Raw genomic sequence first — 24,419 nt, forward strand, 5'->3', positions numbered from 1 at the left:
TCTCTCTCTCTCTCTCCCTCTGTTTCTCACTGCTCTCTTTGTGTTGGTTCTCTGTTGCAGGACGGCCAGAAATGGTGTGACAGTATGTTCCACATATTATCGAACAAATGAAGCAGCGTTGTGGGTTTGGCTGTTCATTGTGCTGTTCTCATAGGTTTGGCAGTAGCATTGTTTTCTGCCCCTCTCTTACCAGTAAATAACAAAAGCATCTAGTTTGAAAAAAGCCACTGCTTAACTATCAACTTTAAATTTATTTAGGTTCTTTCATGTGTTTTCAGATTCATAATGAAAATTGGCCATTTATACTGTTCCATTTATAATTCTACCTGTACACCTTCTGGCTTTGTAGTATTCTACCATAAGTACTTTGCATGGCTTTCAGTACGACATGCAAGAGTTTGTTTGTGGTTCAGAAAGCTCATCTATGTTCTACACTTGCAAGTCTGCGCAGGTCTAAAGCGATTTCCAGAGGCATTACTTTGAATGGAGGCCTACAGCAATTTCTGGAGGTGTGTTCTGAGGCCGGTTAGGTTTCGTTTAGACAGCAGGTTGGGTGTTTTTCCAGTTTGGAAAACAGGAAACTGAACTACTCCGGATCACAGGAGTGACGAGATGACGGGAAATGATTCAGAGAATCGCAGGGTAGAATAATCATAATAATAACAACCTTTCCTCGCTTACATACCTGATCTCTGTCTATCACTTCTCTCTCTCCCTCTCTCTCTCCCTCTCTCTCTCTCTCTCTCTCTCTCTAAATTTGGCAGTTGTTCATATCACCCTGGTTTCTAGCAGTGAAAACCTGAAAGACCTGGAAAGATCTGGTTTGGCATTTTCTGCGTGTATATGTGTTTGTGTGTTTGCAAGAGTGTTGTGTGTGTGTGTATGGGTTCTTTTGGGACTTGCTGTTCTTTGTGGCAGCTCCTCTGTGGTCATTCTACTCAATCTGTCAGTGAAATAAAAACACAATGACAGGCTCTCAGTCTCAAGCCGTTGCTAAATCAGAGATTCTGGTTGACCTCTAGACTATAATTAGTATGTAAGTTTTATTGGTCATGTAGCAGAATATGACATGTCCAATGGTCTTGAGGTTTTGTGTTACGTGACAACCCTACTCGGTCCTTTACGGTCATGCCAGAAGGTTCTGGTCGTGTGAATGTCTACATCCCATAGCCAGATCATTATCACTGACCCAGGGACACAGGCTCAAATCTTGGGACAAGAGACCTTGGACCTTAATACTGGTTACATGGGAAATGTCTGCTCAATGCTCAAGTGAAGGACAGATAGGCAGTGGTTACACACAGCACAGTAAGCGTAGAGACAGGACTTGTGTGTGAGAGAATGTGTGTGTGTGTGTGTGTGTGTGTGTGTGTGTGCCCGCCCTTTAATCGCTCATGTGTCTTGGTTTGTGATAGGAGCACAGGTTGTTTTTAGGCCAGGCTCTGTATGCATGCTATTGATTGGACATTACACTAGTCTCTTAACATTAGTCTCTTATATACACTCAAACAGCCTTGTGCAATTGCCACCCATCTGTCCTTTTATGCCCTTGTTTCTTTCTAGACATGAAGAAAACCGCACAAAAGTCTGTTTATAATATAAAAAAAAACATTCTTGTAAAACGTGTTGTGTTCAAAGTTAGTTAATTTGTAATTTCACCAACCCGTCATCTTTGACTTCTAAGCCAACTGGCATGGCTTTCATCTAGCAGACCTTGGCATGCCTTAATCATCAGTTTGACAGTCTGTCCCTGTCTCTCATTAAGATGAACTGAGTTGATGCTGTACTTGTGAAATTTACTAAGAATATCGTCCTGTTAAAACAGGCCCAGACAGCAATATACAATCTCTCTCTCTCTCTCTCTCTCTCTCTCTCTCTCTCTCTCTCTCTCGCTCTCTCTTTCCCTCCCTCTAGTTTATCAGATTCTTTCATTTTGCACAGTGAGAGCTGGTGTTATTCTGCAGTATTAGAGTTAAGTGTTTCATCACCATACCATACCCAGAGCAGATTAATCAGTGTAGATTAAAGGTATCACAGACTATGTCCTCTCCTCATCTTGGTAGATCTCTACACCCAACACAGTTGCCAAGTCATTCTGATAAAAGCTGATCGTTATAAAGTACGATTCAGTTCAGTGCTTAAGCCTGGCTGGTTTGGTGTTTACAGCTTTTGTGGTTTAATAACACAGTCATTGCAGTTGAGGACCATAGTGGAGGAAAAAATGTGCAAAAGGTTGGATGCCCTCCCAAAATTAGCCAGGAGACAGAGTAAATCTCACTCACGCAAAAGCCTCTGTCATCTCTATAGCCCCTCATATTTCTGTTTAAAATGAACCATTGTCATACAGCTGTGCCTCTAGGTGTTAGTGTTCCGTCTCTGTTGCTTTCTATTGACAATCTACATACCATGCATGCTCTGGCATGTGTGCACAGATTTGGAAAAAGTCTTGCTGTTTCCTACATCCTGTTTGATTTGTATGGAGAAGCATTGGTTTCCTCCACCACTGAGTGAAGGTTAAGAACGCAAGTTCAAATACTGCACTGCCTGTCAGACCGTTGTGTGTGAATTACGCAAGGCTGTGGTAACGTTTCCTCTGAGTATAACGGTGAGATGGTGGTTTTTGGTTTGGGTCTGTGAGCATGTTCAGGCAAACTGGCCCACCACTGAGGAAGAAGAAGCTGTTATGCTCTACTGCCATTAAAAATGTCCTTACACCCACACGCACACCTGTGACTGGGAATATGCACTCAATCACACACACACACACACACACACACACACACCTGTGACTGGGAATATGCACACTATCACACACACACACACACAGACCTGTGACTGGGAATATGCACACAATTGCACACACAAACACAAAAGCTGATGCCCGTAATTGCAACTCAAGCAATATGAACGAAAACTAGTGGCATGCACATCCTTCTCTGTCTCTTTTTCACCTCATGTATTGTACCTTTGTCCTATCGTCAACGTGTTTACAGTCACAGATAGATAATTATTGTTGGGAGGACTGAAGGAGTCATATTTCCTGTGTCGAAATAGTTACGCTATTTGATTATGTGATATTCTCCTTGGGAATATATGACTCAAATTGGGATTTATTTATCTTTTCGTCAGTTCATTAAAACTTTTTTTTTTCTGCTGTGTATAACCCCCCCCCCCCCCCCCCTCTCTCTCTCTGAGACGCTAATAAAATTCAACCTTGTGGTTATGTAAGCAGCTGATTGTGCAGTTGGCTTGTAGTTCTTATCTTTGTGCGGGGCTTGAATGTGTTGCTTTGTGGAGTTTGCTCCACGGTTTTAAGAGTTGTAAGGAAACTTAATACTACAATGGGAAAGAAGCTATCCTGACTGAAGGAAACACTTACTGGGAAATGATTCAGAGAACCTGCTATATGTGCAATGAGGAACATGTCTGATGACTGAATATAGTGTGTGTGTGTGTGTGTGTGTGTTAATGAGTGTTTTGTTTTCTTTCTCCTCAGGGTAGAGACACTCTGGACCTGGTCATTGGGAATACTCTAGGAATACTGGGAATATTCCATGCTTGAGATGGTCATTCCTTGCTCTCTGTAAAATCTTTGTGAGATTGTGCTTGAAGATCTGACCCTGAATCTGTTCCATATGAAACCTAAAGTCGTGATGTCATCGTCCACCAGTTGGGTCTGTTGGAGTTCTCTTTGACTGGACTGTCTTCTCTTCTCTTCTCTTCTCTTCTCTTCTCTTCTCTTCTCTTCTCTTCTCTTCTCTTCTCTTCTCTTCTCACACTGTTGCAAGGTCTCTTTCTCTGCTGTTCGGGAGGGACACATCGGGAAATGTCCACTAAAGCTCCCATTTACCTGAAGCGGCGGTCCCGGAAGGGCAAGAAGGAGAAACTCCGTGATCTTCTTTCCTCCGATATGATTAGTCCTCCACTAGGTGACTTCCGTCACACCATCCACATCGGGAGCAGTGGTGGAGCTGACGACCTCTTTGGCGACCTCTCCTTCCTGCAGGGAAAGTTCCACCTGTTACCTGGGCAACAGGGGGATGAGTTCCAGTTCAGCCGCACAGCCAGCGTCAGCAGGCATCCACCCTCCACTGAGAGCTCTCCACTCCTGAAAAATGCTCTCTCACTCCCTGTCATTGGAGGTGTACAAGCTCTCACCCTGCCTGTCTCCACCCAGAATCCTACTCCTGTCCCCGCCTCCACTCCCATCCACACTTCCCCCAACCTACAAGCCCCTCCTCCCAAACCTCCCAGACTGCACCTGGAAGATCGGACCTTAGGCCCTCAGGGCACCTGCTCAACCCCGTCCTGTCTACCCTCCCCGCCGAAAAATTCGACCCCCCATGTCAGCTCTCCGGACCCTGAGGACGGGGGGCGCAATCAAGACACGGCACAGGACGAGGAGAGTACGCAGGAGAAACCTTACCTATCCCACGCCGGGTCCTTACTTTCCCTCCATCTGGACCTGGGCCCCTCTATACTGGAGGAGGTGCTGCAGATCATGGATAGCCAGAAGATTGGAGGGCTTAATGGTGGTTTCACATCCGGGGGACGACAGGAGATCTACACCTGAGAGGGCCTTAAGTTGCAGGTCTTTCTGACTGTATGATAATATGGATAAGTGACTGAACACTCAAAGTGTAAAAGTGCTCTCTGTCCTGAGAGACTGTTTCCTTATTGAACATTACTTTTACTCTAGACTGTGAAAGACTTTGTGTTGCCTCTCCATGAGTCTTCTGTTCTCTCTAAAGGTTCAGAGATAATTGAATATTGTGTGATTGGCACAGAATGAACCAGCTGTGTACGCTCTACAAAACCAGTCGTCCTTGACATGTCAGTCTTCTCACAAAGGACTGTAAATTTATCATACTCGGATTACAATCGGACCTGTTCGACAAAATAGAGACGCTGGATCGAGATTGAGATTTCGGTTGGAAAGGAGACTTGTATTACCTGTTATGATCCTTTTCAGTAGGAGGGAACAACGTATTGCAACAGCTTTTAACTAAAGTTTAACCTTTCCTGCCTGTAATGCATCTGGTTTTGCAACTCTCAAATCTGGAGGCGTGTGAATGAGAGAGTGTGAGGAGGTCTATTTTAACAACGCTGCAGCATGCTGGATCAGGAATCTGTCCACCCTGGCTTGGATCAGGTTGTTTGAGGCTCATGTGAAGAACACACTGCAGGAAAAATAAATGGCCTCTTTTCAAAGTAAGGGTGACGTCATCCTTTTTTTTTTTCTTCCTTTTTTTCTTTCTTTTTTTTTTGTTGCTGCTGAGCCAGATTGCGTGAGGGGGTAAAAATGTGTACCTCCGCCCTATTATCTGGGCCATTCACTGTATAAGGGTGTAACCTTAATTATCTATGTGCAAGACAAAAGAAAACAAACCATAAAAAAAAATTTTAAGCTTCATTTGTTTGTCATTGAAGTCACAAAGTCATGATTGGAAACAAATGTTTAGACAGCTTGATGGAATAGATAGAACAACACTAGTTAATAAAATTCTTTCTTTAGAATCCTATCAACTTCAGAGAGACATGTTTTTTTCAGTGGATTAGTTTTACTTTTTTTAATTTTTTCATTTTATTTATTTTTTTTCTGAATGTATGGTTTCCACATTCCCGTAGCCTGTGAAAGCAAATCCCCCTTCTTTTGTTTTTATGACAACAATTCTCTCGTCTGTCAAATGGAGGAGGAGTACCATTCTGTCAAGACGTAAAGCTTGGATTGTTTTTTTTTTTTTTTTTCCAGAGTTATCCGGCCTTGACCTGCCTGTTAAAAACTGAACCCCCCCCCCCCTTCTGCTGCAGAGCAGGATGTCAGAGAACCATAGAGTATCAGAGATACTCTCTGTGAACGCAGAGCAAGATGCAATAACACGGGGCTGTAAAACTATGCCTCCACACACCACACTGCAGTGAGACGCTCGCTGTGATTTACGTCACTTCTAGGAAAAGTCAGTTTGTGAATACAGCATCTGAGATTACACTTTCTAGTAGTTTTGTTTATGTGAACTATAGCAATTCATTTGGGTATGGTGAAATATTTTCATTTTTTTTTTTTTTTTATCAGAGTAACACAAATTTATGCTTATTCTATGATGAAAGGATACTTTGCACTTGACTCTTACTGTACCAATAAAACTTATGTACTTATTGTAAATGGTGAAAGTAAATATAGATAAGGACATGAACACTTGTCTTTTTTTCCCTTTTCTTTACAAAATATGCATGCGTTATAGTAACTTTAGTCTTACCTCAGCAATGCAGAACACAGAGCCCACCTAAATCCAGAGGACAAAACCATACTGATTCAAAATGAGCCTCTCATAGGAACCCTGTATCAATTACAGTGGAAGTGAATCCTTTAAACAAGAAACATGTAAAGCCAAGCAACAGAATATCATTATCACAGAATGTTGAATCTCTATAGTTTGTGTATTTGAAGTGAGGTGTGTCCTAAGTGGTTTTGTAGACACAGAAACGGAGAATCATATTGATGAACCAGGTGCATTGACATGTATTACTCTAAACAGCCACTCCGCGTCTCTTAGTTTCTCCACGCCTCAACTGAACAGATCAAATTTAGGAGTTAGTTACAACATATCTTCTGACCTTCTGTCTATAGTACACCCAACTACTGGCATTTTCTCCCCTACTTCCCTGTATAAACAATTTCATCTTCTGTTACCAACACAGAACCAATTCCATTAGCGATGACGTTTGCATAACACACATTTCTGTTGTTGCTAACGTCAAAGCCTCTGGACTACCTTATCCCAACACTCTCTCTGAAGTAGTTTCCTTTGGCCGCGGAATGAACACTGAATGCTTGTATTAATAGCCTGTTATGACACAAATGCTATATTTTTCCTCGTGATTAGAGGTGCAGCACGAGAGAGAGGAGTTGGCTGAAGTCTGGCCACTTGTGTTAGCAACCTGGCCAGAATAATAGCATACGTCTCCACGGAGACTGCTGCCATGGAAGGCTGAACCTGTTGGCCTCCACAATGCAGTCCAGAGACAGTGAATGCCAGTGTTCCCATGTTCCCCTGGTTCTTCCTTTCAGCACTGAAGGCTTAAAAAGTTTTACAAGACAGCTTTTCATAGGGTTATTTTTCCTAAATATTTCTCATCAGTAAACGTCACATACATACGATAATCCAAACGATGATTCCTGATAACCAGATACTTCCTAACATTTGTTTTAAAGCTGTGAAGATAGTGTATTTCTTTAGAGGAATGGGACTATTTATCATTTTTTTTTTCTCGTAGCACTGCTTTTTATTGACTTTCTCAACTGGGACCTGGACTTTTCATTTCTCTCTTTTTTTTTTTTAATTTCATTTGCTTTGTCAGTAGAAACACTTCTGACCTTTGTGTTGTGCCTTTGACAAAACTCTTTCAAAAAAGTTTCCTTTAAGCAATAAAGTAGAGGAGCAATTTCTTGTTTGGACATATATTTGTGCTGTAAAATGTTAAACAGAAATTGTAACTGTGACCTTTCACTTGGATTCTCTTGACCAAACCCAGCTGTCTTCTGACCACCTTCCCCTCAAAGACTTCTGACATTACTCTAGACCTCCACAACTCATACTACTGCTACTGTATAAATCAACTGATAGATTTTTAGGTACTACATTGACCTTTGCACTTACTTTGAAAGACAAACAAGTAGGCCAGAGTTAAATGACATTGAATAAACGTCTATTTTTATTTGTCGAGAACTACTACAAGTTTTTTAGGGTCTTTTCATTCAGTGGGAAACTCAAGGAGGGGAAACACAATGGGTGTCTGTATTGAGAGCTTGTTTATTTTGAAAGCTTTTCATTTGACCTGTTGTATGTGCCTTGTCTTTTAATGAGCTTGATTATTAATTGATGGCAACTGATACTAAGCGATAATTCTAATTATGGTGTTAGGGGCAGTTCCACTGGTATCTTAATCTCAACTCACCCATAACATAACAAGTTACACCTATGTTCTCAGCTTCTTAGAACAAAATATCAATGAATGCAAATTTGTTTAGGTGAGAAAAATGTTAAACCTACATCAGAATCAACACAGCTAAACCCTGGTGCTGTAACACTATATTTGACCATGGAAATGCACATGAATAAACTTTTATTATTTCAAGCTCTGGTTTCTTTGACAGTTAATCTCTTTGTACAGCTGTACAGCCTTTAAACTAGAAATGACACAGTTGTTTTCCAGATGCGTCATAAAAGGAGACGAATGTTCTTGAACATGGAGAGAAATATTGTTTGTTCTTTAAGCACTGCCTGACACGTGTTTAACTGTCTCAGCTGTGTGTATATAATTGTCAATCTCTTAAGCTATTGCAAGAAAAATATGTGTCATCTAAATTCCCCTTGTGTATCTGAGATGTCTGTCTTCATGGTTTCTGTGTGTGTATATATGTGTGTGTGTGTGTGTGTGTGTGTGTGCGAACTGCTGTCTGTGCTCTGGGACAGCATGTGGCCATGTCTGCTCCCTATAAGTGTGTCTTTGTGGCTTCCCTGTGTGTGTGGTGTGTACATTTGCTCTTTTCTTGTTTGCAATGGCCTGTGAGCAGCCCTGGGAAAGGTTCCAACTGCCTTTATTAACACAGAGAACAGCCCCCCCCCCCCACCATTGACCCCTCTAGCACCGCAACCATGGGAACAAGACAGAGGGGGGAAAAGGAAGGGGGGGGGGCAGTGAGCAACAGGATGAGGAGACAGTGAAAGAGATTGATTAAAATACCAGGGATAAGTTTCATCTCAAGTTTTCCCAGGAGGTGAGTTTTGCTCCAGAGGGCCTGTTATTTTACTGCTAGAGAAAAGTGTTAGAGAAAAGTTATAAAAATGTATGGAATACTTTGATGTCATCATAATATTCCATAATTAACTAAATAGAGGAAGTTTGTCTCCTCCACAAGGTGTTCATTTTGATAAAGCAAAACTGGTTTGAAAGTCCATGTATAATTTAGTCATCCTGGATTGTTTCTCATACATGAGCCAAGTTTAGGGCTTGTATCAGCATTGCAAAACATAAACGTAAAACAGAAACTGTGTAACCAAACTTTCCAATCACTCAAGTATGGCTTCTGTTTATCTATGTTGACCTTGGAATAATCTCAGTGTTTCTTTGTTTCATAGTCAAGAGGCAGTCTCTGAATAGATTAATCATACATGTGAAGGCTAATTAAGTAACCACCAACACAAAACAGAGCCACTGGTTGTAAAATACTCATTCTGTGTGTGTGTGTGTGTGTATGTATGTATGTATTTCTATGAGCAGGGAGAGAGTTGGAGGGAGATTTGAAACACCTGCCACCCACCCTTTACAGTTTGTAGGCAGGAGTGAAGAAAGGTCTAAATGAAGAAAAGTTTTTATTCCTTCTAAGGTGTGTGTGTGTGTGTGCGTGTGAGGCAGCAAGAGAGAAAATTTTACACTCCCAATGACCAGTGACCTCTCTTTCTCTCTGTCTCTGTCCCTGTGTGTGTGTGTGTGTTTGTGTGTTAAATAACTCTCTGTGTGAGCAGCAACCTGTTAGTGTTCTTTGAAGAGAATTTATGAAAAGACCAGAGTGATTATGCATCCATTTAAATTGTCATATCCATTAAACCTATATATTAGGCATACACATTTTTAGAAATTTCTAATTTCAAGTCCAATACTAGAAAAGAGGACAGTTGATTTTGGCTGTTTAGCTAGTAGGAGACACTGGCGTGTTCGTGTATGGGTATGCATAAGACTGGAACTGAACCATGTTCACTCTCTACAGGCTCGTAGAGGGAAGTCTCTTCTTGGCCCTTGCTAAGCCAACCTAAACAAACAGGATGTTGCAAAAGAAAGCTTCTGGAGAGTCGGTTCCTAGAGAAAGCTCAGTCTTTCCATCTGTATTTCCCAATTCAAACAAACGAGTAGGAGTGGAAAGATCTGAACGCTCATGTTAACGTTGCCATCTACTGGGCGATAAGTGCAATCACACCACTGTAACAAAGTGGAACTATACTAAGCAGGCACGTCGCGGGTGTACAGAATATACTCTGTGGTCGTTTCTTATTGTTGTGTCCATCATGTCAAATTGTCATTCTTGGTTGATTTCAATATGCACCCCTGCTGTGTGGTTCGTCCCTAATTATAGTCTAAGTTTCAAACGTGTTGAATTTTTAAAGGGATGTCATACTCCCAAATGAAATTCACACGCGCTTAACTTAGCTTTAAATATGAACACAACTTTCCATGTGTGCGTAGCAGTCTTGGTAAGTTTAGTGATTTCTCTAAAAAAAAAAAGTTTTGGTACTTCGTGTCAAAGTAGAAGCTGGCGAACCGTTCCGGTCCCCGACCTCATCCTATCACGTTTGACCTTTCTCACTTCTCTGCGCTGTCCTTCCATTGGCGCATGCGCGAAGCATCAACTGAGTAGCGTAGGCGAACGAAGATGGCGGCCGTAGTGGAGAATGTTGTCAAACTGTGAGTGTTTTTCTATTTTTTTGTCGTTGAAATCAACGCACCGCCTTTAAATATAAGTTACAAGAAAGCATATAGTAATTAGGAGCTACATGCGTTCGTTTTAGTTGTCCATACTATCACATGAAATACACCAGCGGTCGACTAACACATTTAGCTGGCTACTACTAGCCAAGTTAGCATTACTAGCTAGCTATCAGCTGCTGGCACTTAACTTATTTGCTTGCCACCTCACTAGACAGCTAACTTGTCAGATAACATTTGAATTGCGTCTTAGAGAAGTCATGTCAGAATTTTAGCCACTTATGTGTAAAGCGACCGTGACTTATAATGGTCTGGGTCATCGAGAATAGATCCTTAAACGGAGCTCTCTGATCGTCTTAGTCTTGGAAAGTGCTGTCAAATGCTTTTCTGACCACATTGCTGGGTGTGTGGTGGTTCTCTCCCAGAAGTAACGAAGAAGAAATCAACCCGACTTCGCGTGAAGCTACTTTCCATCTATTTGTACACATTTGAAACACTGTCTTGATCATGGTACGGCTGAGACGTAGTTTTGATGTTGTGTATTCGTCTTCAACCTTTCATGCCTTTGCTAACGATGGGTCGCTTGCTAGCTCTCTGGTTCACGTGAACCTCTTCACAACAGTTCGCGGGTGGGATTGACACTGTCCGATTGCTTCTTGCAAAGAAAACGGTTGCTTTATTTGAATGTTGTTATATTAGTTATTGGTTAATAACCTTCTTTTTGACGTATCGTTTGTGTTTAAGTACAAGAGTCATTTATTTTTCAAGACACCAAAGTCACCAACAGCAGGAAGTAGCTTTTCCAGGGCAAGCGTTTCTGCTTTCTGCCCCCTCCCTTTACTTTCAATCATGCTTCTGTGTGAAGATAATAAGTTACTGATGCTAGGCAGCCGGTGTCATGACAGCTTTCTACTTCGCCTTGCGTTTATCGAATAGATTATTTAAACCCTTGATGCTTTATTTTTTAATGCAGCCAGCATGCGGATACACAAAGCTTGTTAATGAAGGGTCCTTCCTCTTTCATACCAGTCTGTTGTCTACTGGAGAGTGACATAATCAGCACAATGTCTATCATTACTTTTAACAATGTTTTGAAAGGTTAAACCAACAGGTTACATGGCTTGGGTGTAGAAGATATTGCTTTATTGGACATGTTATTCTCTAAACTTTGTTAGTGAATAGGGTCTTTTTAGTAATTATAATTAAGCTGTAGGCAGCATGGTTAACCATAACATATCTTGTTCCTTTAGAGACGTTGCTGACCAAGCCATCCACCGTTAATTGGTATTCTGAAGGCACCAGAGAAACGAGAAGATAGCAGTAAGGTTAGAGAGTGTCTGTGAGAGACAAAGATGGAGCCTTGGGTATCTACACTCATAAACATTAATGTTTGCTATCAGTATGTCCTCTGAAATATTTCCATTTGTTTGGAGGCATGGAGACAGACAGTGTCTCTAGATGACTTTGTGCTTCAGTCCAGTTCTGTTACTAGGGGTGCAACCTACGTAATATGCCCTTTTCAAAGACATAGGCCTCCAGCTAATGTAACACTCACAGACTTTTTTTTTAAAGAGTCAGCACTTTATATTTCACAACTCAATCATTTAAATCAGGCTGTCTGGTTTTTGTCCATCTGTGTTGACTAGTCCAGTCTCAGCTGCAGCTCAGCTCAGCTGCCCTGGAAAAAAAAGAGAGAGAGAGTGTGTTGAAAGCCAGAACTGGCTGCAGTGTTCTCTTCCAGGCAGTTAACTGTTGCCGGGACAACAAAGGAACACCTGCTGACGCATTCCGTGCCTGTGAGCTGAGTGCGGAACCACAATGACACTGCTCGCCTCCCACTGACCAGAGCTAGCCACACACAAAAGCCTGATAAAGCCCGCCTGCAGGGTTTCCACACAGTCCCGCCACACTGCCTTTGAAGCAGAATCATCGTAAGCTGATTCTAGGAGCTGGGTGAGATTGCCGAACCCCCCCAGCCCACCCCTCCTGGTTAAACTGTTGTGGAAGATTGAGGTGGGCAGATTTAATCTGCAAAGTCAGGGTGACGTTGTGACGTCGTTCCACTGCTCTGAAAAAAAGTCACAGGGGATCTCATTGTTAAGGCCAAATGTAAGGACGAAGCAGGCAGCCAGCTTTTCTCGATGCTCCCTCTTTTTGTTTATTGCGTGTTTGCCTTACTCTTTCTCTCTGTGTCTCTCTTTCTTTCCCTGTCTCTTGTTTGTGTGTGTGTGTGTATGTGTGTGTGTGCTTGTGTTAACTAGGCTGGGGGAGCAGTATTACAGGGATGCTTTGGAGCAGTGCCATAACTATAACGCCCGACTGTGTGCAGAGAGGAGTGTCAGAATGCCCTTCCTTGACTCGCAGACCGGAGTCGCCCAGAGCAACTGCTACATCTGGATGGAGAAGAGACACAGAGGACCAGGTGAAGACCATTAAAAAAGCCATGTGCAGCTGCAGCCCCTGAGAGAGAGGACACAATAGTGTTTGTCCCTCAGTGGTCATTGGGCATTCACATCACAGCACTTGCTTGTCTGACTTCCCCCAGAGCTAAAAAAAAAAAGATTATCTCTCTCTTCAGAAAAAAAAGCCAAACCAGGGGCCAACATGTCACCCCCATCCTGATAAAAAATTAAAAGATTGTTAGAATGTTCCTCCTTCCCCTCGTCTTAAAAATAATCAACTGTTTGCTGGTTAATTTGAAGCTGCGCTGATTTATAGATACGTCAATTATATAATATGATGTCCCAAACATAGAGTGAGGAGTCTGAATGCCTGTTTGTCTCTGGGAGCATGCGCTTCATCTAGTGTGATACATGAAAAAGCTGTTTGTGATGGTTGGAGTGGTTAACGTGTAGAAGGACATGTCATTTGTAAAGAGTAGTTTCATTGCAGTTCTGACTGTGTCTGTGGTTATTAACTGGTGTGTTGGGTTGTCCTGAGTCATCCACTGTGTTATCCAGTGTGAATTCTCTGTAGTAGTGATACGCTCAATCTGAGAGTAGACGTGAAGGCGGGTGTGAAGTAGGTGTGAAGGCTCATTAATGTCATCAGGGGTGTTACGCTATGCTGACATCAGCTTACGCCTCATTCTCACATCGAGAGATGCGCTCCAGTCAAAGCCAAATCGTTTTTGACAGCAGTGAACCCCTGACTGGATTCAGGAGAGAGTCTGTGTCATTTGCACTGCGTCTCCTCCCTTTTCTACAGGTATGGCTCCTGGGCAGCTCTACACATACCCCGCCCGCAGGTGGAGGAAGAAACGACGGGCTAACCCACCTGAGGACCCCCGCCTGGCCTTCCCTACTCTTAAGTCAGGTACCCCCCCCCACCCCCGGCAACAAACACACACACCCCACCCCAATCCCCTTAGGTACAGCTTAGCCTGCTCCTTCATTAAGTCAGAACATGGATGATGGGTCCTGTATTCAGTTTGACAGGACCTAGACCAAGAACCTGTCATCCCAGCCTTACAGGTGACTGTGTAATAGAAACAAACCATCAGTGAGGGAATCCTTGAGTGCATAAATGTACCCAGGCAAGATTGGTTCAGTTTGTCACAGAATACCATACACTTCAGTTTAAGCAACAACAGTTCTATGTCTGCACCTGTTTGTCAGTTATGTATTCACTTATGTCCTGTACACATGAAGGATTTTGTTCCACTGCACTGACGTCTGGCTAAGTGTGTGTGTTGTGTCTTTCTGTTCTGTGTGTGCTTGTGTGTGTGTTTTTTTCTGATCTTTGTGTATGTGTGTGTTTCTGCCCTGTCTGTGCTTGTGTGTTTGTGTATCTGATCTGTGTGTGTGTACGTGCATGTGTGTGTTTCTGCTCTGTGTGCGTGTGTGTGTGTGTGTGTGTGTGTAGAACTGGACCTGGGGCTGAAGAGGGACCCTCTGTCGTCCAGTGACGGCAGCAGCCTGGAGGCTCTGCTAAAGGCCGAGCCGTTGGATAAGAGAGGCACACTGGAGCTGCGAGGGCCTGATGACGAGTCCTCTGCCGCCGAATACTCCACAGGGAGCCTCAACCCTGCCACGCGAGTCCGCAAGGTACTGCTGACACATCCAACCCCCCTAACCAGTACTGGCTGTGAACCAGGATGTTTCAGGGCCGAGCTCGTCTACACAGAGTCGTTCAAACCTTTATTATGAACATAGTCACTGGGAAGCTGATGTGCTATTACTTGTGCCAAAGCTTGTAAGGTAGCATGTAGCGCTATGCTAATGCCTGTACGTGGAAATTGTTTTTGGCTAACTGGCCAACATATGATTCAAGAGAAGCAGTTTTATCTTGCTCAGATCCTGAGGTTGGTCCTAATCCTAATAGTGGAAATACATACTACACCAGTTAAGTGAAATGTACCTGTATGGTGAGCAAAGGGTCTGAATAGTTCTCAGTAGTTTACAGTGGAGAGGGGGACCAGAGCGTCCCTGTGGTCATTGGCAGTCTGGTCCAGGGAGAGAATCTTAACCTCTGCCATTAGGTCTAAAAGACTTCAAGTGAAGAGGCCTCGCGAGTCAAGTTCAAGTTTAAGTTTATTTAGAGCCCAATATCACTGTTTACAGTCTCAAAGGGCTTTACATGCCCACAGGATTACAACAAAACAGAGCAGGGTGGCACCCCCTGACTTGATCCTCATAGTGGGCAAGAAAAAACTCCTCAAAAAACCCAGACGCTAGGGAAAAATAGGAGAAATCTGGAGAAGGACCACAAAGAGAGGAGACCCCTTCTAGGCCAGCCAGGTGTGCAGTAGGTGCCAGCCCAGAGGGCAAATTACAAAGCAACACAGTGATAATAAAAATGAAAACACAACTAGTAGGCAGTATGAAGAATGACAAGACAGCATGAGTCCCATTAGACAGAGTCCCATATCTTTGCAGTATTTTACTTTGTTGTAATAAGAGTTGAGGAAACTGCATAGGCAGTGAAAATCTGTTGTTGTACTGAGTCTGGTGCTTTTCCCTCCTCTCCCCAGCGAATCCTGGAGCCTGACGACTATCTGGATGACTTGGACGATGAAGACTATGAGGAAGACACCCCCAAAAGACGAGGCAAAGGCAAGGGCAAGGTGAGACCTCACATGTTGAAAGACAGGGCTGAAAATAAGATGTCTCACACAGACACAGTGTGTTTTCCTTTATGTGGTATTGATCTCAACCTGCACATGCTCACTGGTGTGGACCGTAATCACTGTGCCAGGAATGTTGATTAGGATGGTTGTGGAGATCACGGTCCTGATGATAACAATGCTTTTCCTCACCTCAGGGTCGTGGGGTCGGCACCGCTCGGAAAAAGCTTGATGCAGCCGCGTTGGAGGACCGGGACAAACCCTATGCCTGCGACAGTGAGTCAAAGCACAGTATTCTGGGAAACGTAGTCAGCAGTGTTATAGTCAAGAATTTTTGGGGGGAAAGTCCAAAGATGTTATTTTTTTCTTTACCCAAATAAGGACACACATCAGAGCTCTGGAGAGAGAAAATGACTCCAAAGATGCTAATGACTGTGAACCAACGATCATATGACTTAGGGAATTATGGGAGATGAAGTTTTACTGGGGAATGGCAAAGGAAACTGAGAGAGAGGGGATGAGGGACAGTGTTAGCAGAAAAGCCCAAGAATTGGGGTTAAGGAGTCTTAACATTTCCAATATAACCCCCTCCCCAACTCTGCTCTCTCTGCGTTAAAACTGTTCTGTTTTAAACTATGAAATTTCCATGATGAGAACTGTACTGGACAGAACCAAAGACTTGTCATTCCGTCTATGTGTTTGTTCTGGGGTAGCCACAGTTACCCTGCCTCTCTCTCTCTCTCTCTCTCTCTTTCTCTTTCTTTCTTTCTCTCTCTCTCTCTTTCTCTTTGTCCATTAATCTGTCTGTCTGCACTGTCCCAATAGAAAACCTACATTTAGGCTCTTAGGAGGACACATGTAATAAATCAGTACCTTCAAGTTCTTAACCATTGGCCTGAAAATGTACTGAAAAAAAATCCATCCGCTTGCTTCTGCTATACATGCAGGTAGTCATTAAAACATATCCCACCCAAGTATTGCCAGTGTGGTATCACACCAGTTACCCAAATTCATTCAAATATTTCTTTTAAAGTGATATAAGCTTATTTTTCTAACACACAACACTGCTTTATTTATTTATCTGATAGCCTGCATTGTTGTCAATGCATTGTTCTCTATAGGATAGTTGAGTTCTGTACATCTGTATGTCCCTTAAACATGTCATTAGACTGTCATAAGTTTTTAATTTCTCTTACTTCAACTGATTCTCAGTGTCAGTGTGTGAGCCTCTCTGTCTCTGCTCTCTCTCTTTTTTTCTTTCTCTCTCTCTCTCTGCCTCTCTCTCTCTCTCTCTCTCTCTCTCTCTTTCAGACACTTTCAAACAAAAGCATATTTCAAAAACTTCTGAACGAGGTATATTTCTCTCTCTCACTCCTGTTTTTCCTCTGCCTCTTGTCTGCTCATTGCTTGTTCTTTTTTTTCCTGTGTCCTTTCTTTTGTGAATGTCTCTGTGTTTGATGTATAGAAGGCTAACAGGACTTTTGGCTTTAATTTTTTGTAGAGTTCCATCTATTAGAGGCACCCCCACGCCATCTCAGTGCTGTCCCAGGGCTTTAGCATCCTCACGTCTTTACTGGTCTGGACAACCAGTTAAAACCTTCCCTCTAAGTCCCATCCACAGTTAGTCATTACTCAAGGCAAAATTTCTGTCCAAACGCCTGCCTTCAGTTGAGGTTAAAAAAAAAAAAGAAAAGAAAAGTCAGGTAATCCAAAGTGTTAATGCTGATGTTAATGACTGCAGGACATTTTTCAAGATCTCCAGTTTCAGTTTTAATCCAGTTTTGTGTTGGTGTTGACTTTAACCAAGCACCCGTAAGCAGAGCCTAACGCCGCGGAAGGTGGCGCGGCATGTAGTGAAAAAGTACCAGTGGGGTACGACAGGAAGGACGCCAAAAGATCGACATGGTGCTTGCTATTCAGGCGTCACGAGTGTTTTTCTTCCCGCGAATTCTTTTTGTTTGTTTCAGTTTTTTTTTTTTTTTGATGAGTTGTCTGCTCCACACCCACGGCTCAGTGGAAATCGGTCATGCGGTTATGCATGACAGCAGAAAAGCTGAGTGAACTTCTCAGGAAAGTCGAGCGTGCCGCCACATGACCGCTGACGCTGAATTGAGAGCAGTTTATTTTGTAGTCTGATGCGTTTGGTGCAAGTCCTGTGCGTAGAAGATCGGATCTGTTTGCACTGCAGGATTAGGAAAGTAAAATGATTGGTTCTCTGTCGCAGTACCGGCGTCTGGCCCAGAGAAGAGGGCCATTTTCATAGAGAAGATCGTCCTTGCTACGTCGAGAAACCAGTATCTTTTTAGGCCTGACCTGGTGGCTTAAGTCAGTAACTGGACAGGCCAGGTGGGAGATGGGACATCATCCAGAACACCATGTTTCTTTTCCCTCCTCCCTCTCTCTATTCTGCTCTCGTTACTTCCCTCAGCAAGACGTCCTCTGTCTTTGACTGTGTCTCGTTTTAGTTAGTATTCCCCATAGTTTGTGTGGTTGTTTACATTTGTTGTCTCTTGTCCTGTTTTTTGTTTTGTCTTGTTTGCGTTTTGGCTTGTCAGTGCCTTACCACTCTCCTCTTGTTTTGGTCTCACCTTCATCCTTTGTTTTTCCCCACTCTCCTTTCCCTTTTGTAGAGTGAAATAGTGCCTCTGCTTTTGTTTTAAGCCGGTTTGAGATGTAGTGTTCTTTTGGATTGCTCTCTGCATCTCTCAGCTTGGCTTTCATGGGTAACAAAATCGGAAGAGAAGATCAAATATGGGCATCGCACGACATACTGCTGTTTTATTAAACGGTGCCGATTTTATAAACCTCGGTAATAAGTGGGACAGAAATGTGTGCGTGTTTCTGATGTCTTTCTTGCATGCTACCGCTCTAATACATCCTTCAGTTTTCCAGCTGAAACACTCTTGGTTGATTGGATGGAGAGTGAATGAGTGAATGACAGAAGGAGGTGAGGGGGGCAGAGGAGAAGAGCGAGGGAACTCCAGTTAGCTTGAAGGAGAGGACTGGCCACGGGACCGTGTCATGTTGGCGCAGAATGGTAGAGCGCACGATGAAAAAGTGGAGGAGAGATTGAGCATGAAGGTGTGAGAGAAGAGGAGGATTTTACAGAGCACAGTCAGGAGGGGGCATTTGCCACCAAAGACGCGCCTGTACTCACCTAACCTGTAAACACTGTCTGAAACGTTAGTCATGTGTATTTTCATAGCATCTGCTCAGTAGTGTTTTGAAGCTGGAATGGATTGTCCTTTGGGCACTGTCATGTTGGCAAACCAGCTCTTCTGATTTCGGCTGGCAGTGTTCCCCTGCCAGGACATCCATCTCAGAACCCGCCTGGCGTACGGATATGTCACGTTTGCCATACCGAGACCTGTGCCAGCCTACACAAAACTTGAGGGTCTATGTGTTAGACAAAGAAAACAAGTATAGTTAACTTGAAATCCCTCAAGCAGTGTCACCTGGGGATTATGAAGGATAGACCAGAGACCAGTGCCCTGTATCAGTGGCTACTTGAGTACCTCCTCACTCCTTGGTTAGATAACATGTCTGTCCTGAGGTTACCAGCCTACACACACACATGTTATTGTCTAAGTTAAACATGCCATGGCGCTTGCTGTAACCTGTTGTTTTTTGCTGTTGTTGTTTCTACCACATACTGAAACTGTTTACGAAAGTAACCGTGGATGAATTTGTGAATGTAATGACTTTAATTTGTTGAATGTGTGTCTCAAAATGACTCACAGTGAATAACCTGATTACTAACGATAAATTGTAAAGGATTTATCAGGTTTGATGTGACAAGTTCACCATCAGATTTTCCCCTTCGTTGCATATGCAGTGGTAGAGAAGGACTTTTTAACTTGGCGTTGGTGATTGTTTAGCAGCAAAAATCGCCTGTCGCATTTTCAGTTTTATTTGCAGTAATTGAAGCCATAGCGTTTGTGAGGCTGCAGGTCCGTGGGGTCAGGCGCATTAGTGGCTGTGCCGTTGCTGTCTGCAGCTGGGGTCACTGCAGGTCATTCCCATCACTCACACACCTGCACATTTTAACTCGCATTCAGACTCTCAGCTCGCTGCCGCAGACGGTCGGGAAGGATTCGGAAAATTTCATTTATTGTAATGTGCCGTTAGATGGAAACGGATCAAATGTTTTAATGAGGTCACCTTTTCTTTTTTTAAACATCGGTTTATGCCTCCAGATCTCACCCACGGATAAAACTGTAAATATTTCCTAAGCAGAGAGACTAGCGTTACTTATTTTAACAGCGTGAGTAAGTGCAGGAGCACAACGCTGCATGGAATCTCAGTGGGTTTGCCAGGTCGGAGAGAAGCATTCGCCTCACTTCCTTAGCAACCAATAGTAACAATAGTAACATAACTTCTGACAGTCTGATTAACCTCCCTGTCCTGTACACACTTGTCAGATCTTTGTGATTACCGTGGCGTGACAGGGACGTTTTTACCACATCAAAGGAGGAGCAGAACTGCTGTCTGTCTGTTTCTCTCTCTCTCTCTCTCTCTCTCTCTCTCTCTCTCTCTCTCTCAAAATAGTATGGTCATTTTTTCCCCAAACCATTAAAGTTTATGACATACTAATACTAAGCTGGGTGAGATTGCGGAGCGGTACGGAGACTGGATTATTTAGTGAACTGATACAGAACGTTGCCCTGATCTGTGCTACCCGTCCCCCCCCCCTCAAATGCTCGCGCATTGCACTGCACCGCACCAGGAAACTGTCCCTCCTACAGCTGCAAGCTTTTAATTATCTGCATTGTGTGGAAATGTAACATTTTTTGAACTGTGTGTAATGTTTGTACTTGTGTGTGACCTATTTTTGTGTGTGTGTGTGTTTATGGTGTGTGTGTGTGTGTGTGCACGCGCATGTGCTTGTGGTGTGTGTTTATGGTGTGCGCGCGCGTGGGTGTGTCTTGACAGTCTGTGGGAAGCGATATAAAAACAGACCAGGGCTCAGTTACCATTATGCTCATTCTCATCTGGCTGAAGAAGAGGGTGAGGACAAAGAGGAGGCGGACATTCACACGCCAACGCCACCTCAACAGGAGGAGCCTAAGAGTGAGCAGCCAGTCACCTTTACATCACAAACATTACACACTAACCAAAACTTCAACTATTTCTTGATTTCTTCCATTCAAATGGTCTCATTCTCAAACTTCAGGGCTTCCAATTGGAGCTCTTTATGAAACCTGCGTGTACTTTTGCAAGAGGTTGTTTTTTCTTTAATCCTGGTACTTTCTGTTTGTTCCTAGCTCCTAAGAAAGGTCCGGATGGTCTGGCTTTGCCCAATAACTACTGTGATTTCTGCCTGGGTGATTCTAACTTGAATCAGAAGACAGGACAGTCAGAGGAACTGGTGTCCTGCTCAGACTGTGGACGCTCAGGTGACACACGCCCACGGAAACACACTTTCTCTCTCACACACACACACACACACACACACACACACTTGCAGTCTTTCTGTCTGTCTCTGTCACACACCATGTCCTCCTCCACTCTGTCTCCCTCATTTTCTCTCCTTAACCCCATACTCAGCTTCTCCCTGTAACTCAGCTCCATCTCTATCACTGATCTTTTCCCAGAGTTTTCACCATCTCATTATTATTCTTCCTTAATCATTTCTTCATTAAACCCCCCATCACTCACTCCTTTCCCACTCCTCTTCCTCCTCCTGCTCTAATGTCCACCTCCTCTCATCCTTTTCTCTTTCTCTCTTCTCTTTGCAGGTCATCCCTCTTGTCTGCAGTTTACTCCAGTCATGATGGCTGCGGTGAAGACGTACCGCTGGCAGTGTATCGAATGCAAGTGCTGCAACATGTGTGGGACGTCCGAGAACGACGTGAGTCTTATACGATGTCGTTTTTTTTTTCTCTAAAAGAGATCTTTACGTTGGATGTGATCGTGGATGTTGCACAGTAAAGTATGCTGATCTGCAGAGGAGGATAACTTGAAGAATAATTCATGAACAGGTAATGCAAACTGAATGGGCAATCACAAGCTGCATAGAAGATTCCACACTTACAGCTGGAGATAAAGAACTGCCCACAACAGCTGTAAGACACAGATGTGCATCGCAGGACGTTTTGGGGGGGGGGGGGGGGTGGCTTACAGTTTTGACATCTCTGTTACCTTTGAAGAACCTGTGCATGTTGGCTTTTTCACAGGCAAAGCTGCCACTAGAAGTAGAAAGTCCATGTTATGGTCATGGTGGTGCGTCCTGCGTGTGGATGTCCACTCTGTCATTAGCATGCAGGTTTTCAGTGTGGCAGAGTGCAGACTGTTTCGGTCTGTCAGAGTAGATGTAAGTGTGTTTGAATGTGTCTCTGTCTACAGGATCAGCTGCTGTTCTGTGATGACTGTGACAGAGGCTATCATATGTACTGCCTTAGTCCTCCCATGTCTGAACCCCCTGAAGGTAACACTGCATTTCACTCTCAACACACTTAACCATTAAATCAAACCCATCTGGACAACCTGACTCATAGACAGACTGAACCGTGGTTTTACAGATAGTTTTAGACTAAAGCGCATGCTGTCGGGGTGTGTGTGTGTGTGTGCTGAGCAGGAAGTTGGAGTTGCCATTTGTGTTTGGACCTGCTGAAAGAGAAGGCCTCCATATACCAGAACCAGAACCAGAACGCTCCGCCGTCGTGATGATCCCACCACCAGACGCTCTGGCTCTCAGCCCGGGGGCCCCAGGCCCTCTAAGAGAGTGCACACTCGTTTACGGAACGAGGGAAGGGGAAGGAGGAGAGCTTTTTGGGGATCTGAAAAGGGAAGTGTCCATAACCCAGCCCTTTAGCGACAAACAGACGGAGAACTGGGGCGGAGCGTGAGGGACTAGGGGTGGAGTGAAAAAGTGGAGTCCTATTCTAGATCTAACTCTGTCTCTCTCTCTCTCTCTCTCCTCTCCCTCTGTCTCTCAGTCTCTCTCTTTACTCTCTTTCCTTGTATGACTGTTACACAGTTTAAATTTCGAACTACCCAGCGCTCTTTGTTTTCAACTATTTGTCTAAAAACCAAATCAGCACCACAAGAACGACAACAAAAAAACACATGAAACAATAGTTAAAAGCTCCACATGACTGAGCTGCCAGAAAAAAAGAAAAAAAAGAAACAAACACACGTTTCCACAGTGAGATAGTATGACTTTTTTGAGCTTTGCTCATAAGCCAACAAACCACAAACAGCAGTTTCAAAGAACAGGCAAAACTGTTGACCAGTATCACAGAGCTCACTCTGGCTTCTTCACATTTGTTACTTGCATTTAGCAGACGGGAATAGTTGAAATCAATCAGCATGCCAATGCTTGTTCATAATAAGAGAAATAGAAAAAAAAGGTTGTTTTTTTTGTATATTTATATATTTGTATAGCATATAAAGGTGTGATGTATTTAAAAGCTGGAATGATAGAAAATGATTGGTTATTATTTTAACAATCTTTGCTTAGGGGTGTGTCTTTTATGCAGAGGTAAGAAAATTGTAGTCAGAGTATAAACCACAGGGTTCTCTGTGTGTGTGTGTGTGTGTGTGTATGTGTGTGTGTGTGTTCCATCTGTGTTTTGGATGATAATGCTGCTTCTCTAGGTTCAGGGTTAAGACGCTGGGAAGGGCAGCTTATGTCTGGGGATTGTCTCTGAGCTTTTTGCATGAGCGCAGAAACGCTGAGTGTCGGATCCAAAGAGAATCTGTATGGAATGTCCAAATGAACAGACGGTCCACTGTAATCCGTGTCAGAAGATGTAGAAGTAGAGAGCAAAGCTGGTCTTTCACAGCCATATCTCTCATCACACACACACTAGCCCAGATGATTTTCCATAATCGATGAAGTGGCTAGTTTTTGGATGTTTCACTTCAACCTCTCTTAACCCATTGTACGATTATATTAAAAAAACCTCCCCTATTATGATTTTCTTTTCGTATAATAATTTTTTAACTCAAATAGAATGAAAATGATCTCATGATTTGTGAATATTGTACGTTTTGACGTGGCTCAGTGTTAATTGGTTATTAGATTGTGTTTTGATGCTGAGGAGCAAGTCCTGCTCTTGTTAGTCCATTGCTGTATGCTTGGCATGGAAAGGGGCTGACTGGACTCTAGTCTCAGGTTTACCAAAAGGACTCAGTTACCCATAAGGCTAGAGGGGGATAACAAGTTAGGAAGAATCTCTGTGATAGTGCTACCAAACTACATCCTTGGAAAGGTGATGGATTCTGTTTGTGTAGTTGTCCAAATACAAACTGGCCTGTTTATTAGAAGAATTTCATAAATGTGACTGTAACCTGGCCCTGAGTTTTCATTGTGATGATGCGTCTCTCACTGCAGTAATCTTTACACTGGGTGATGGAAGTTAAACATAGCAGGAGATAGCCATGAGGGTGTCAGAAAAATAACTGATGGTTCTAAGATGCTTAGCTAGCACTACGGTCCTTTAGAGAGACTCACTCATACGTCAGAATGATAAAACACAGAGCATTCAACTCTGCCCCACGAGAGACTCTGACGACGCGGAACTTCATGTCAAATTCTGCATCCGTCTGGACACAGTGTCATTTCTGACCATTAATCCCATCAGTGCGTTCACAGCTCAGACCACGCAGAGAGAGAAAATGACACCAGACTCTGGGTATTCTTCTGGACCCCTCTTAACTGAGGATAGCCCACAGAGCTCCAACTGAAAATCTGTCCACAACACAACTGTGTCCATGCTTAGCAGAATGCAGCGCACAGATTATAAGCGCTGTGTTCAGATTTGAATTTCAATGCATCATCTGTGACGTTTGGAAAGAATGGAGTTCTATATCTTAAACAATTTCTCATTTTAAATCCTGAGATAAAATTGTTTTTACAATAATTTGA

The 24,419-nt window shown here is 43.3% G+C and overlaps 2 protein-coding genes across 3 annotated transcripts; both read left to right on the forward strand.

The window, feature by feature from the left end:
* The first annotated feature begins 3,826 nt into the window (after nt 1-3,826).
* Nucleotides 3,827-4,573, forward strand: cdc42ep2 (CDC42 effector protein (Rho GTPase binding) 2). Its single transcript, XM_030783343.1, has one exon. It carries the CDS (start codon nt 3,827-3,829, stop codon nt 4,571-4,573), a length of 747 nt encoding a protein of 248 aa, XP_030639203.1.
* A 5,854-nt stretch (nt 4,574-10,427) lies between these two features.
* dpf2 (double PHD fingers 2) lies at nt 10,428-23,532 on the forward strand. Of its 2 annotated transcripts, XM_030781402.1 has the most exons (12): nt 10,428-10,461; nt 12,744-12,904; nt 13,690-13,797; nt 14,347-14,528; nt 15,455-15,547; nt 15,745-15,823; nt 16,859-16,900; nt 20,480-20,617; nt 20,812-20,943; nt 21,286-21,398; nt 21,893-21,974; nt 22,125-23,532. In XM_030781402.1, the coding sequence occupies exons 1-12, from the start codon at nt 10,430-10,432 to the stop codon at nt 22,211-22,213; spliced, it is 1,251 nt and encodes a 416-aa protein (XP_030637262.1). In that variant the 5' UTR covers nt 10,428-10,429; the 3' UTR covers nt 22,214-23,532. The 2 variants fall into 2 exon arrangements, with proteins under 2 accessions (XP_030637262.1, XP_030637264.1); XM_030781404.1 differs by lacking the exon at nt 16,859-16,900.
* The last annotated feature ends 887 nt before the right edge of the window (nt 23,533-24,419 follow it).

This window comes from Chanos chanos, chromosome 8 (assembly GCF_902362185.1).
Source record: "Chanos chanos chromosome 8, fChaCha1.1, whole genome shotgun sequence".
Classification (NCBI taxonomy): domain Eukaryota; kingdom Metazoa; phylum Chordata; class Actinopteri; order Gonorynchiformes; family Chanidae; genus Chanos; species Chanos chanos.

Coding starts and splice junctions, on each gene's coding strand:
- dpf2 (XM_030781402.1), top strand. CDS start 10,430: ATGGCGGCCGTAGTGGAGAATGTTGTCAAACT. Junction 15,548..15,744: donor GAGGCAAAGGCAAGGGCAAG/GTGAGACCTCAC, acceptor TCCTCACCTCAG/GGTCGTGGGGTCGGCACCGC. Junction 15,824..16,858: donor CAAACCCTATGCCTGCGACA/GTGAGTCAAAGC, acceptor TCTCTCTTTCAG/ACACTTTCAAACAAAAGCAT.
- cdc42ep2 (XM_030783343.1), top strand. CDS start 3,827: ATGTCCACTAAAGCTCCCATTTACCTGAAGCGGCGGTCCCGGAAGGGC.